At 43.2% G+C, this 16,462-nt stretch overlaps 1 protein-coding gene across 6 annotated transcripts in view; it reads right to left on the bottom strand.

Annotated features, from left to right (window-relative positions):
- Positions 1–16,462, bottom strand: part of PSD4 (pleckstrin and Sec7 domain containing 4) — a 138,408-nt gene that overhangs the window by 45,319 nt on the left and 76,627 nt on the right. For all 6 annotated transcript variants that reach the window (XM_073622105.1, XM_073622104.1, XM_073622109.1 and 3 more), the window contains exon 3: positions 14,758–14,830. In XM_073622105.1, the coding sequence (XP_073478206.1) occupies positions 14,758–14,830 (73 nt within the window). The remainder of the gene's footprint in view (positions 1–14,757; positions 14,831–16,462) is intronic.

Consider the following 16,462-nt stretch of genomic DNA (forward strand, 5'->3'; position numbering starts at 1 on the left):
GCAATCATCAGCCAGGAAGCTGTGCATGGGGATGTACTTGGACATTCCAACATGATAATGATCCAAAACACAAGGCCAAGTCGACCTGTCATTGGCTACAGCAGTAGTGAAGGTTCTGGAGTGGCCATCTCAGTCTCCTGACCTCAATATCATTGAGCCACTCTGGGGAGATCAGATCTCAAATGTGCAGTTCATGCAAGACAGCCCAAGAATTTACAGGAACTGGAGGCTTTTTGCCAAGAGGAATGGGCAGCTTTACCATCTGAGAAGATAAAGAGCCTCACCCACAATTACCACAAAAGACTTCAAGCTGTCATTGATGTTGACCACTTGCCGACTGCTGCACACACATATACGTCGGCAGAATGGCACAGGCAGGCAAATGGGCGTACCTGTACGTTCCTTTTAATTTGCCGCCTATCGCACACACCGCGGGAGCATGCCCACGGGTCCTGCAAACTCGATGTTTACCGGCGGCCCACGATTGCAGCGAGGAGAGGCAGAACGGAGAGATGCCTATGTAAACATGGCATTTCCCTTTTCTGCCTAGCAACATGACATAGGGGGCAGTGATCTCTGTCATGTTGTAGTGAGCCCACCCCCCCCCCCACAGTTAGAATCACTCCCTAGGACACACTTAAAGCGGAGTTCTGCTAAAAAAAAAAAAATTAAAAGTCAGCAGCTGACTTTTAATAAATCGGACACTTACTTGTCCCAGGGTCCAGCGATACGGGGGAGCGAAGCCAAGCTCGTCTCACCCTCCTCCCTGCGTCGTCGGCATTGTAAGTCTGGGGGCCCAGCTGTGGCTTCACAGCTGGGCACCCGTTGCACATGCGCGAGCCGTGACTCGCCGGGCAATCATCTGGGACTGGTGACGTGTCCCAGATGATTGCCGAGAGGGAGGGGTTAGAGGTGATCTCTCTTCCGGTGCTGCGGTGCGCTGGGAGGAGGTGGGAGCTGGGCTCCCCTCCCAAAAAAATGACATGCCAAATGTGGCATGTCAGGGGGTCACCTCCCTTAAAGCGGAAGTTCCATTTTGGGCGGAACTCCGCTTTAACCCCTTGATCGCCCCCTAGTGTTTAACCCCTTCCCTGCCAGTGTTATTTATACAGTAATCAGTGGCTATTTGTAGCTCTGATCGCTGTATAAATGACAATGGCCCCAAAATAGTGTCAAAAGTGTCCGATGTGTCCGCCATGTCGCAGTCCCGATAAAAATCGCAGATCGCCGCCATTACTAGTGAAAAAAAAAATTATAATAAAAATGCCATAAATCTATCCCCTATTTTGTAGACGGTATAACTTTTGCGCAAACCAATCAATATACAGTACCTGACCGCGAGATTGTGTTTCCAGCGCGATACCATCGCGCTGGTTCTCGGCGACAGGGTACTGTGAATGTCGCGCTGGCTCGCTCATCGGGAAAGGAAAACGTTGTTTTCCTCCCGCGATGAGTGACAGGCAGCGCTGACAGCTGTCTAGTATGAATCCTGAGGCGGGAACACCGCGCCAAATTTTAAATGAAAAAAACCGGCGTGGGTTCCCCCCTCGGGGGCATACCAGGCCCTTAGGTCTGGCATGGATTGTAAGGGGAACCCCCTATGCCGAAAAGTCGGCGTGGGGGTCCCCCCCAAATCCATACCAGACCCTTATCCGAGCACGCAGCCCGGCCGGCCAGGAAGGGGGGTGGGGACGAGCGAGCGCCCCCCCCCCCCCTCCTGAGCCGTACCAGACCGCACGCCCTCAACATGGGGGGGTGGGTGCCTTGGGGGAGGGGGGCGCCCTGCGGCCCCCCCACCCCAAAGCACCTTGTCCCCATGTTGATGAGGACAAGGGCCTCTTCCCGACAACCCTGGCCGTTGGTTGTCGGGGTCTGCGGGCGGGGGGCTTATCGGAATCCGGGAGCTGACTAATAAATTATTCTTAAAACCTGTGTAGTGTGTTTTTTTTACATTGACACTTTTGCCTAGGTGAATGGGTAGGGGTACCATGTACCCCAAACTCATTCACACAGGGTGGGGGGCCGGGATCTGGGGGCCCCCTTATTAAGGGGGGGCTCCCGGATTCCGATAAGCCCCCCGCCCGCAGACCCCGACAACCAACGGCCAGGGTTGTCGGGAAGAGGCCCTTGTCCTCATCAACATGGGGACAAGGTGCTTTGGGGTGGGGGGGCCGCAGGGCGCCCCCCTCCCCCAAGGCACCCACCCCCCCATGTTGAGGGCGTGCGGCCTGGTACGGCTCAGGAGGGGGGGGGGGGGCCGCTCGCTCGTCCCCACCCCCCTTCCTGGCCGGCCGGGCTGCGTGCTCGGATAAGGGTCTGGTATGGATTTGGGGGGGACCCCCACGCCGATTTTTCGGCATAGGGGGTTCCCCTTACAATCCATGCCAGACCTAAGGGCCTGGTATGCCCCCGAGGGGGGAACCCACGCCGGTTTTTTCATTTAAAATTTGGCGCGGTGTTCCCGCCTCAGGATTCATACTAGACAGCTGTCAGCGCTGCCTGTCACTCATCGCGGGAGGAAAACAAAGTTTTCCTTTCCCGATGAGTGAGCCATCTCGGCGCTGGCTCCTGCGACGGGGCTCGTAGGTGTCAAATCTCGCCGAGAAGTGCGGTGAGATTGACACAATATCGCGGTCACCTACTGTACACTTATTGCGATTTTTTTTTTACCAAAAATATGTAGAAGAATACAGATTGGCCTAAACCGTGGAAGAAATTAGTTTTTTTATATATTTTTTGGGGATATTTATTATAGCAAAAAGTAAAAAATATTGCTTTTTTTTTCAAAACTGTCGCTCTTTTTTTTATAGCACAAAAAACAAAAACGGCAGAGGTGATCAAATACCACCAAAAGAAAGCTCTATTTGTGGGAAAAAAAAGGACGTCAATTTTGTTTGGGTGCAACGTCGCACGACTGCGTACTTGTCAGTGAAAGCGACGCAGTGCTGAATTGCAAAAAGTGCTCTGGTCAGGAAGGGGGTAAAATCTTCCGGGGCTGAAGCGGTTAATAAAATGCTTTTGGAGTACAAATCTATCTAAAGGTATAGTGCAAAAAAAAAAAAAAAAAACCGCAGAGGTGATCAAATACCACCAAAAGAAATTTTGTTTGGGTACAACGTCGCACGACTGCGCAATTGTCAGCTAAAGTGACGCAGTACAGAATCGCAAAAAATGCTCTTGTCAGGAAGGGGGTAAATCCTTCCGGGGTTGAAGTGGTTAAAGGGGACAATACACGGTATTAGGAACTGGGGTATGTAAACTTTTGATCAGGGTCATTTGGGTAGTCTCTGTTGTGATTATAATTTAAAAAGAGTAAACACAGTTGATTGATAACAAATGGCTTCAGCCAAACACTAGCCATGAGCGAAAGAAATAACAGTGTAAATTTGCTGTCCCCTCAAAATAACTCAACACACACACACATATATATATATATATATATCACCTTGCAAGAAAGTCTGGTCCAGGATTTTCTTTTACAGGGTTGAACTGTTCAGCAATGTGAGTTCCACAAAGTAAAAGGTTGCATTTTTAAAAAATTTTTTAAACTTACTGCGGTTTCCAGCTGTACACCTCATGCGTCTTACCGCAGTAAAACATCATGTGACACCTTACTCTAAGTAAAGAGCACTTTTAAAAAATGTTTTTTTCACGAACGAGTAAAGACAACAGGAACCTTCACTGGATAAACATTTAAGGTCCCGTACAAAAAGCTCTACAAACTCCTTAGTCACTTTTCTACCAAGGCGCATTTTACATTTTTTTGCTAGAAAATTACTTAAAAAAAACCTTAAACAATTATAATCTTTCTGAAAGCCAAAGGCCCTGGAGAATAAAATGGTGGCTGCATTTTTTTTTTTTGCCTTGCACAACTGTTTATCACATGCATATTTGCAGGAAAAAAATACAATAAAACAAAATTTTACTGCACACAAAATGCAATATAATACCCAATGTTTGGTAAAACATAAAAGATAGGGTTGCGTTGAGTAATTAAGGTATAAAGAATTTTAGGCCTTTAAATTGTGCACACCAATGAAATTGTGAAAAACGATGGTACCCAAAATTGTCCATAGTCGATGCTTAAAAAGCCTTTACATGTTACCTTCTTAAAGTTAAACACAAATTATGACCCTAGGATTTGCAGTGATACCTTCATGCACGTTTGGAAGATATGCTCGTGTTTGTATTTGGGTGTGTACGCAGGCCACATGTGTGCTTTTAATTTGATTTTTCTTTATATACACATTTTATTTCTTTTATTAATCCAAGCATTTCCACGATTCATGTAACAAGTGCAGAGAAGTTCCCTGCTCACATGTGTCAAAAAAAAAAAAAAAAAAAGCAGCCGGCAATGTTTATCAACAACATTGCTCAGCGCTGAAAGAGAGATAAAAAGAAACATTGTATTTTTCTGTTCATTTACAGATCAAAAGGATGAACTTCAGTCTGCAAATGAGGTCAGTTTAACCACTTAAAAACTAAGCCTTTTTCTGACCCTTGTTGCGTACAAGTTAAAGGAGTTGTAAAGGCAAAGGTTTTTTTTTATCTTAATGCATTCTATGCATTAAGATGAAAAACCTTCTGTGTGTAGCAGCCACCCCAGCACCCCCCATAATTACCTAACTGAGCCCCTTCCCTCCCCAGCGATGTCCACGATCCCCTTAGCCATCCAGGATACTCCTGATTGGCTGAGACAGAGCAGAGGTGCCATTGGCTCTGCCAATCAGGGGAGAGAGGAGGCGGGGCCAGGGCTCCGTGTCCGAATGGATACACGGAGCTCTGACTTAGCTTGGGTGCCCCCAGTAGCAAGCTGGTGGCTGAGGGGCACTCAAAAGAGGGAGGGGCTAGGAGCAGCGAAGAGGGACCCGAGAAGAGGAGGATCCGGGCTGCTCTGTGCAAAACCAACTGCACAGAGGAGGCAAGTATAACATGTTTGTTACTTAAAAAAAAAAAAAAATAGCCTTTACAAACACTTTAAAATCTGTATTTTTTGCTAGAAAATTACTTAGAACCCCCAAACATTATATAAATATTTTTAGCAGAGTCCCTAGAGAATAAAATGGCAGCCGTTGAAAATTTTATGTCACACTGTATTTGCGCAGCGGATTTTCAAACGCAATTTTTTGGGAAAAAATACATTTCAATGTATTAAAAAAAAAAAAAAAAAAAAAACTGAACAGCCCAATTTTTTTCTTGTATAATGTGAAAGATGATGTTATGCTGAGAATCGTGATCTTTATTCTAAGCTAAAAAATATTGATTCTCATTTTATCCAGAATTGTGCAGCTCTACAAGGGAACTAACAAGTCCCCTATGTGAAAGCACAGGTAGGTGACCGGTCCTCTTTTTGGAGACATTAGCAATTTATTAGACTGCCATAGGTCACCCTGCCCTCTACTGCAGCTAATCAAGCACACTAGTTGAGACTTGAGAATTGGCTGTAAAAAAAATAAAAAATCAAGCATCAGCAGTAGTTAGCTTGTTTTACCCCTTTAAATACAAGAATGTTTATAAAGTACCTTGGTAGAAAAAAGGTTAAAGAGATGAGAACTGAACTATGGAAACTGTGCCAAAATTGCAGGGCAAAAAGGACTAGTCGCCAGTATTGCCTGTAGCTTCCTTGCAGCTGATTTTTTTTTCCCCATTACTGAGCTACCGTGCTTTGTTCTGCACTATCTCCCTGTGTGGGGGCTGCCATCTTGGTAGAGGCAGGGTTTTGCTTCCTCAAGGTCAGAGCCTCCAGCAAGGAGCAGCACAGCAATGACATCAACAAATCTCACTCCAAATCTTCTAAGTAGTCAGTGAGAGGCAGCAGTGCCTTAGATCTCACACAGCAGATATAGAGCCATGAGGTTGTATGCACAGGAGTTCCTAGGCACACTCACATACAATGCTAGTTTTCAGGAGGAATTTCAGGCAAAAAAGGTAAATTTTTCAGGGTACTGCTTACAACATTTCTCAAGGTCCCCTATAGCATAGCAAACTATTTGAGCTCACTTCCACCACCTCAATACCGCTGTACGTATACAAATGAGGTGGTTATACCAGGATCATGACTTGCTACAGTCATGACCCTGGTATGTTTTTCTTCAGCCAGCTATTCTCTTTTTTTTGTAAAAGCGATATGACCGCCGCTCGATCACTTTTACAGGCGGAGGAAAGGGGTCGCCACCACCCCACCTCCTCCTTAACTGGGCTCTCCTGTCTCGTTGGTACCGATGTGACTCCTTGGATCGCATGCACTGTGCAGAGTGGAGGAAACTGAAGTTTCTTTCCCCCTTCTATGATGTCAGAAACAGAAGCCTACAAGGATTTCATGACAAACAGTGTGTTTGTTTATAAGCCATTACTGGCTTGTAAACCAGCCGATCAAACCAGATATCTTCAAAAAGAGGACCTGTCATGGCCCATGCTGCGGTATCATAAGGGATACTGTTCTGATACTCTGATAGAGTTGATCTAAAGATAATAATTATATAAAAAGTACAGTGTAAAAAAATTTATGTAAATAAAGAATAAAATATAGATAAAACATTTTAAAGCACCTCCGCCCCCCCATGCTCACACACGAATGCTCACACACACGTAGGTCCCAAAGGCATGTAAACAGCGATTGCACCACATATGTGAGGGATCACCGCAAAAGTCATAGTGAGAGCAATAATTATCACATCAGACCTCCTGTGCAACTCTAAACTGGTTTAAATCGTTGGCAATGGATAATTTAATTTACCTTAGTTTGTCGCCATTAAACAGGCATGCGCAATTTTTAAGGTGTGACATGTTTGGTATCTATGTACACGACGTAACATCATTTTTTATAATAGACCAAAAATTTGGCTTTTTTTATTGTGTTTTTTTTCCCCCCATTCTTTTTATTAATTTGAGTTGAGATAGAAAATTGTACAAAGGTACAGTAAATACAACATGTATAAAAAAGTGCAAAAAGAGAGAACAAAAAGGTTAGGTCCAAAAGTGTAATGCCGCGTACACACGGCCGGGCTTTCCGTCAGAATAGACTCCGACAGTCTTTCCAACAGAGTTCCGCTGAAACGGACTTGCCTACACACGATCACACCAAAGTCCGATCGTTTAGAACGCGATGACGTACGACGGGACTAGAAAAAGGAAGTTCAATAGCCAGTAGCCAATAGCTGCCCTTGCGTTGTTTTTGGTCCGTCGGAACAGCATATAGACGAGCGGTTTTCCCGATAGGAACTAATTCCGTCGTAAAGATTTGAGACGTTCTATTTCTAGGTCCGTCACAATTTTAGAAAGACAAAGTCTGATGAAGCCCACACACGATCGGAATGTCCAATGGAATGATTCCGTCTGACCTTTTGTGTTGGAAAGTCCGGTCGTGTGTATGCGGCATTAGGCTGTCATGTATTTCGAAGTCAGAGAAAAGGAAGCATTACATCTCTTTAGCTCACTAAGAATCTATCACATAAAAACAGCACAACATTCGCTGTTTTTTTCACTAAAATTGATTACAACTTGAACGTTTTTTTGAGGTTTGAAAAACCTCTGCGCAAATATCAGGTGACATAAAAAATTGCAACACCCATCATTTTATTCTCTAGGGCTTCTACATAAAAATATATATAATGTTTGAGGGTGCTAAGTAATTTCTAGCAAACAAAAATGCAGATTTTTATATGCAGGATAGAAATGGCAGAATTGGCTTGGTTTTGAAGTGGTTACTATCTGCATAAAAGCTTTATTCATACATGCTGTCTGCATAGAAGCCGCAGTCATTACAGTAAGGCATTGTACTTAATTTAAAGCACATTAATGGAACTGTTTCAGGTTTAGCTTGTGTTGGCTTTAGTCACAAATTTGATGCTATTTAAGGTTCTCATAGCTACACATTCATATGTCTGTGAGTCATAGTACATTGAAACATTCCATTGAAAAATACTTCCGTGAGCCTCTATTACTAGTTATAAAAATATTCATTGTAGAAGAAGAATTCACCCCAGTATGCACATAGCAGACCGGAAAAGAAAAAATCATCCACGCTTTATCATGTGAGATATTAAAAGTGATTTTCCGCCAGTCATAAGGTTAGGAGACATACAACACTAAGATTCTGGAGAAAACCAATGACTGCTGATTGTAGATAGACTTTATTTTGACTAGCACTACAAAAAAAAAAAAAAGGTATTATCTCACTTCTCAGTCTCTTACCGAACACCTATGGGACTTTCCAAGGGTTTGGTAAATGTAGGCAAAGAAAATTTTATGGCATATTTTAAGCTGTCACTGCTCACCTACTAAAACTACGTATTCTCTTACTTTTAAGTCTCTTATTAACCATTTCAACTCAAGAAGATTTACCCCCCCCCCTCCTCCTGACCAGGCCATTTTCTGGCACTGTGTTAGTTTAACTGATAATTGTGCGGTCATACGAAGCTGTACCCAAATAAAATTGATGTCCTTTTTTTCCCACAAATAGAGCTTTCTTTTGGTGGTATTTGATCACCTCTGCAGTTTTTATTTTTTGTGCTATAAACAAAAAAAAGAGCGACAATTTTGAAAAAAAAAAAAAAAAACATTTTTTTTACTTTCTGCTATAAAACACATCCAATAAAAAAATGTGAAAAAATACATTTCTTCATGAATTTAGGCCAATATGTATTCTGCTACATATTTTCAGTAAAAAAAATCCCCATAAGCCTATATTGATTGGTTGGCACAAAAGTTATAGCGTCTACAAACTATGGGATATATTTATGGAATTTTGATTTATTATTTATTTTTTACAAGTAATGGCGGCGATCAGCGACTTATAGTGGGACTGCGATATTGCAGCAGACAAAATCGGACACCTGACACTTTTGGGGGAATTATTGACACCAATACAGTGATCAGTGCTAAAAATATGCACTGTCACTGTACTAACGACACTGGCAGGGAAGGGGTTAACATCTAGGGCGATCAAGGGGTTAAATGTGTGGCCAACATGTGTTACTGTTTGTGCTGGGTTTACTAAGCAATGAGCTGTGCTTCGCAGGAGGAAAAAAACAGAACATTGCTGCTGTCAGAAGAGAGCCCTGTGTTTGTTTACCTATACAGGGCTCTCTTCGGTAATGTCTGGAGCCGATCGTTGGGTGCCGGGGACCGATCAGCACAGCTGGGGCAACCGGGACATGCAGATCACTTACGTGATCCGGCCAAGAGTGGCCGCCCTGCCGCAGTATATCTATGGTGGGCGGTCCGCAAGCGGTTAAACTATAAGATCTTCCAGGAGTTTGGTAAAAGGAAAGCATAGAATTTTTTATAGCCAGTACATATTTTGGGTGTTCACTTCCCACAGTTCACTTTATAGCTGAACGCCAGGCAAATAGCTAAATACAGAGAAATACATACAGTTGTGCTCATAAGTTTACATACCCTGGCAGAATTTATGATTTCTTGGCCATTTTTTAGAGAATATGAATGATAACACAAAAACTTTTCTTTCACTCATGGTTAGGTTTTGGCTGCAGCCATTTATTATCAATCAACTGTGTTTACTCTTTTTAAATCATAATGGCAACAGAAATTACCCAAATGACCCGCTCAAAAGTTTACATACCCTGGTGATTTTGGCCTGATAACATGCACACAAGTTGACACAAAAGAGTTTGAATGGCTATTAAAGGTAACCATCCTCACCGGTGATCTGTTTGCTTGTAATTAGTGTGTGTGTATAAAAGATCAATGAGTTTCTGGACTCCTGACAGACCCTTGCATCTTTCATCCAGTGCTGCACTGACGTTTCTAGATTCTGAGTCATGGGGAAAGCAAAAGAATTGTCAAAGAATCTGCGGGAAAAGGTAGTTGAACTGTATAAAACAGGAAAGGAATATAAAAAAAAATCCAAGGAAATGAGAATGCCAATCAGCAGTGTTCAAACTCTAATCAAGAAGTGTAAAATGAGGGGTTCTGTTGAAACCAAACCACGGTCAGGTAGACCAACTAAAATTTCAGCCACAACTGCCAGAAAAATTGTTCGTGATGCAAAGAAAAACCCACAAATAACTTCAGGTGAAATACAGGACTCTGAAAACATGTGGTGTGTTTGTTTCAAGATGCACAATAAGGAGGCACTTGAAGAAAGATGGGCTGCATGGTCGAGTTGCCAGAAGAAAGACATTACTACACAAATGCCACAAAGTATCCCTCTTACAATACGCCAAACAGCACAGAGACAAGCCTCAAACCTTCTAGCACAAAGTCATTTGGAGTGATGAGACCAAAATTAAGTTCTTTGGCCATAACCATAAACACTACATTTGGAGAGGAGTCAACAAGGCCTATGATGAAAGGTACACCATTCCTACTGTGAAACACGGAGGTGGATCGCTGATGTTTTGGGGGATGTATGAGCTACAAAAGGCACAGGAAATTTGGTCAAAATTGATGGCAAGATGAATGCAGTATGTTATCAATAAAATACTGGAGGAACATTTGCATTCATCAGCCAGGAAGATGCGCATGGGACGTACCTGGACATTCCAACATGACAATGATCCAAAACAAAGGCCAAGTCGACCTGTCATTGGCTACAGCAGAATAAAGTGAAAGTTCTGGAGTGGCCATCTCAGTCTCCTGACCTCAATATCATTGAGCCACTCTGGGGAGATCAGATCTCAAATATGCAGTTCATGCAAGACAGCCCAAGAATTTACAGGAACTGGAGGCTTTTTTGCCAAGAGGAATGGGCAGCTTTACCATCTGAGAAGATAAAGAGCCTCATCCACAAATACCACAAAAGACTTCAAGCTGCCATTGATGCTAAAGAGGGCAACACACGGTATTAAGAACTGGGGTATGCAAACTTTTGATCGGGGTCATTTGGGTAGTTTCTGTTGCCATTATGATTTAAAAAGAGTAAACACAGTTGATTGATAATAAATGGCTTCAGCCAAACACTAACCATGAGTGAAAGAAAAGTTTTTGTGTTATCATTCATATTCTCTGAAAAATGGACAAGAAATCATAAATTCTGCCAGGGTATGTAAACTTACAGTAAGAGCACAACTGTATATTGGAGCCTGCCAAAAGACCTTTCTATCCAATTCTGATATTTACACAGGTCTGGCCGTAAAATGCAGCTACACTTGTAGGTCTCCTCCTCAGCCTGGGACTGGACAGTGAAAGGTGGAGCAGCAGACTGATGAGCTCATCTCTGTCACTTTGTCCTCTCCTCCTATCAGCAGCAACAGCACAACTCCTCCTCTGCCTCACATACTCATCTTTCCTTTAATCACCCACAGCTCTGCTCGGATAACTGCAGCCGAGAAAATACCCAGGACTTCTAGAGTATGGGACTCACGTTCATCTTAATGGCTCCAGAACTGACATATGGTTGTGGGGAAAAAGTTCTCAGCCCTGTGCAGGTAGATTTAATTTAAATCAACTCGATTTAAATCATAATTTTTAAAGAGCAAATGTCATCTCTGTTCTGCAGTGGCTCCTCCTCAGACCCGCTGTTGACTCACCGAAGTCCCATTCACTTTAATGGGACGGCTGGTGATGCGGAAGTGACACAACAAGGTGAGGGATGTGGTGGCAGCAGGTAGTGGATGCCCGCTAAAGGGCACTGCCATGATGGATGTGAACTGACAGGTGCTCTTTAAATGTAAGAACTAATTCTTGCTGGTAGTTAGAATCTTTAATATTTGCAAACAAAATGAAGGTTTCCTATTTAGAATAATAAGCTGTGAGGTTAGTAAAACAGCAATATCAGAACCAATTCAATCATACAGTTTGTAGTGTACATAGATTTACAAAACAAATGGGATAAAAGGAATATTCCTGAACTTTGTTTTATCTCGTGGTTACTGTGGAATTGTGTAAATGCATCAATGCAGTGCATGTTATCTCAATGAATGAGTTTACCAAAAATGTAAATATTGCAGAATAACAGCCTCATGCTACATTACTAAGCTCCATTTCAAGCTTAATAAACTAAAATTATTAGAAAACTATCTTTAGATAGATTTTTACTCCAAAAGCAATTTAATACAAAAAGTTGATAAAAAAAAAAAAAAAAATAATCAGATTTAATTTTTTTTTAAAAAATCAGATTTTTTTGATTTTTAAAAAAAATGATTGATTTTTATCCACCCTGGCCTTGTGTAAATGCCTTCTGAAAATTAGCAGTGCACTTCCAGGGTCGGAAAGGACACACTTGCGACCGTGCCCTGGCGTTCCGCCACCCTCGAGAGGGACCCCAAATGGCAGGAAGGGGGCAACTGCAGAACATGTGAAAGGGTCCCACTGCCAGACCCGTAAAGCTCAGTTCACACTACAGCAACCCCAAAGTCATGCGACTTGCTGATGATTTCATTGAATCATCTGGGATTTAACTTTGCAGTCTATGGCACTCAAATTGCAACAAAGTCGCAGAAAAGTAGTGCACGAAAATGACTTGAGTCGCACTGATTAAGACAGCTCTTAATGAAATTAATGTGTTTTGACTTGTCATGCGACTTTATGGAGGAGATTTACTAAAGCTGGTGCACACAGAATCTGGTGCAGCTGTGCATAATAACCAATCAGGTTTAAGGTTTTATTGTCAAAGCCTAATTGAACGCATCGAAGTTATCAGCTGATTGGTTACTATGTACAGCTGTACTGGATTCTGTGTGCACCAGTTTTAGTGAGTCACCCCCCAAAGTGTCGCAAGTTGCATGATAAGTTGCAGCAGTGTGAACCAGAGCTTATAAAGGGCCTGGGCAATGGGAGTAAAGGGCTCTGGCGGTCAGGGGGGCTCTTCATGGTTTCTTGCACCAGGGCCCTGAAGGTTCTAGTTATGCCTCTGGGGTGCCTAGACACTCATGTGCATTCAGCCCCATAGTTATATATCTGCAGTGTGACATCCAAGGCAATGCTGCCTCTGGACTCACAAGATTTGGTGATGTCACTACTGTGCTTTCCATGCTGGAGGCTCTGTCACAATAAAGCAAAGCTCTGCTTCTACCAAGATGGTTGCCTCCATAGAAAGACACAGTGCAGAACAAGGCATGTGGGAGACCACAGGCACTAGTCCTTTACTCTATTCTTGCCTTTTTTTGGAGACAGATTCTATAGTTTTGTTCCTCTTTAAGCACTTCAGCTCCGGAAGTTTTACCCCCCCCCCTTCATGACTAGGCCGTTTTTTGCAATACGGCACTGCGTTACTTTAACTGACAATTGCGCGGGTTGTGCGGCGCTGTACACAAATAAAACCAATGTCCTTTTTTTCCCCACAAATAAAGCCTTCTTTTAGTGATATTTGATCACCTCTGCAGTTTTTATTTTTTGCAATAGAAACAAAAAAATACCAACAATATTGAAAAAAATAATTTTTTACTTTCGGCTACAAAACACACCCAATTAAAAAAATTTTAAAAAATTGAATTTCTTCATGAGTTTAGGCTAATATGTATTCTGCTACAAATTTTTGGTAAAAAAAAATCCCAATAAGCGATCAGCGACTTGTCAGCAGGACTGCGACATTGTGGTGGAACAAATCAGACACTAAGTGACCATTTTTTGGGGACCAGTGACACCAATACAGTGATCAGTGCTAAAAAATATGCAGCGTCACTGTACTAATGACACTGGTAGGAAGGGGTTAACATCAGGGGCTATCAAAGGGTTAAATGAGTCCCTAGGGGGTGCTTTCTAACTATGTGGGAGATGCTTTGACTGGGGGAAGACAGAGATCTGTGTTCCTGCTTAGCACAAACACAGGATCTCTGTCTTCCTATGTGACAGAATGGCAATCTGCCTTGTTTACATTAGGCAGACCGCCGTTTTGCCTCTGTCAGGAACGATTGGCGGGTCCCGGAGGACATTGGGTCCGCCAGACCCGCTGACTGGCTCCCGCTGTGTCCAATCACAGCGGGAGCTGGTCACCAGCAGCAAACGTGCATGCCACAAACCTGGAAGAGGCGATCATGTACAGGTACGTGACTTCACCTGTAATAGCCGCCGCCCCTCAGTACATATACGTGGGATGGTCGGCAAGTGGTTAAAGACTAAGTTCACCTATAGGTGAACTGAGATTGAATGAACTACAAGTACCGTCGCTCCCCGTGGCTGACAGCTTATAGTTCTCAATGAACTGTGAGGTCGCTGCTGAGCACTCTTGTAGTTCATCGATTCTTCCAGCAATTTAGTAACTGACTGCCTGTATTGGAGGTAGGGCTGGGGAAAAAATTGATTCAAATCTTGAATTGAGTTGAGAGGTCAAATCGATTAAAAATTTAAGCAAATTGATTTTTTTAGATTTTTTTTTTTTTCAACCGCGCTGGTCCTGAAGAGCTGTGGGCAGGAGTTTTTAGGTGAAGCCGTGGCTTCGGCCTAGTCTGCAAGGCCGGATGCCGCGGACTAGGCCGAAGCCGCAGCCTCGCCTAAAAACTCCTGCCCGCAGCTCCTCAGGACCGGCGTGGTGTCCAAAAAAAAAAAAATACTCGATTCGAATCGTGATTCGAGGTTTTTTTAAGAAAATCGCAGATTTTTTTTTTTTTTTTGGAAAATCTCCCAGCCCTAACTGGAGGTACAGTGTACTGAGAGTCTGCAGGATCTTGGCATTGCACCCGCGCTCCAGTGTAAAAAATAATAAATGCACATTTTTTACCTGCAAACACATGCACATTTATTTATTTTTCTAAAAAGAACCTGCTGTTCTGCCCTGCATGAACAAATCACAGCTTACATTAAGACTGGCCACGCATTCAATGGTAACTCAATGGTTATATGGAAATTGATACTCACGAGTAACAGGCACATCACGGAGAGAGCTGATCGTGGCTATTTGAGTTGGAGGTTCTTCTGGGCTCAGGGGTTTCTGAATGACGAGAAGATAGGAGTATTAAAATACTACAAATGTTAAAAAAATAAATGGAAACATCAATGGGCAAGCATAGGCGTTATGCAAAATCTGGATATGTGCATTTCTTATTGCTTTTTCTCTGCTTCAGAAATTCCTCTATAAAAAAAAAAAAAAAAAAAAAAAAAGGTATGAAATTATTTCTCATGCTCTGCAATCACTGGCATGCCATGTTTCCCAACGGTTCCTGGCCACCCGAGAGTTCTGTTTTTTTTTTTTCTCACACCTTTGTGTTACAGCTCCTCCTGTTGCATTCTCTTTATTATTAATAATTCAAACAGCTTTTAGCTCCCGTCTATAAAGGTTTTCCAGTTGCACAATTATCTTTGCCATGAGCTGCTATCAGGTCCAGGCAATAAAAACAGGACACATATACAGTATATTGTGAACTTAGTGCTACAGGCAATGATGTATCCTGGCCTAGGCCGACAAGGCCCAGGCCTAGGGCAGCACTTTGCAGGGGGGCAGCACGGATAGAGTCCCCGTTGGCTTGTGCTACACTTTTAGTGTAGCGCCAGTCTTCTGGGGCGGACTGGGCTGAGAGGCAAATTAGTCTAGCGCCCCCATAAAGTGACCGCACTTCTTCCGGTATGCGGGCGGCCGGCATTCAGCAACTGGGGGGGGGGGGCGCTTCTAATTTTGACTGTCCTATCATCCTGGACCACAAACCTTCCTCACTGTGCAATATGTTTTCTGCTGCACCATTGCCATAGTTCTTAGTCCACAAAATTATCAGAAATTTGTGCTTAAAGTAGAACTTTAGGCAACACTTTTTTTTCATGTTGGATAGAATAAGGGAGGGTATAGCCCCTTTCAGTTTATTTTTTACCATCCCTGTCCCATTGCAGAGATTTCCCTTCACTTCCTGCCCCATAGCCAAACAGGAAGTGAGAGGAAATCTATGCAAATTAAGGGAATCCATTGCCCCCCCAGGCCCCTTAGAACTAGCGTCCCCACTCGAAAATGTCAGGGCGGGTCTTAAGCAGCAAGGGGGGTGGGTCATATTTAAATTAGGGGGTGCATGGGTTTAGGCCTAGGGCAGCACAAAACCTAAATACACTACTGGTTACAGGACATAGTATACAGAAATGCATCAGTATACACGCATGTACTTAGTGTTCCTATATTCCTAAATAATGAAGCAACACAATAACAACTCAGAACTGGTATCTGGGGTGTCACAGGGAACTTGAGAACTTGTTGGCTACTTCTCTTTCAGACAATCCAAGAGAAATGTATTCTTGGTCTATAAAGCTCCCTGGTCTGTCCTTGCTACCACCTCTCAGCTTCAGAACATTAGAGGCAGCCAGAACCCCTCCCTCCTCCAATCATGGGCTAAGCTCAGGAGATAAGCCCAATTAACTGTCAGCATAAACCAAGTCACGATCATACCCACAGCGGTGAGAAAAGAACCAGCCGCAATGTCAAGTCATAGACAGACAGCAGGTGTAGCAGCTTGGCATTTGCCCAAGTTAAAAATTCGGGTGACCTTACTGCTTAAAAATAAACATATCCCAATGTTACATATGTGTTTTGGACATGCTTCTCTTTTAGGACCCATTCCCTTTTGGCGATTTGGACTTGCCGGCA

Source organism: Aquarana catesbeiana, linkage group LG03 (assembly GCF_042186555.1).
Source record: "Aquarana catesbeiana isolate 2022-GZ linkage group LG03, ASM4218655v1, whole genome shotgun sequence".
NCBI lineage: Eukaryota > Metazoa > Chordata > Amphibia > Anura > Ranidae > Aquarana > Aquarana catesbeiana.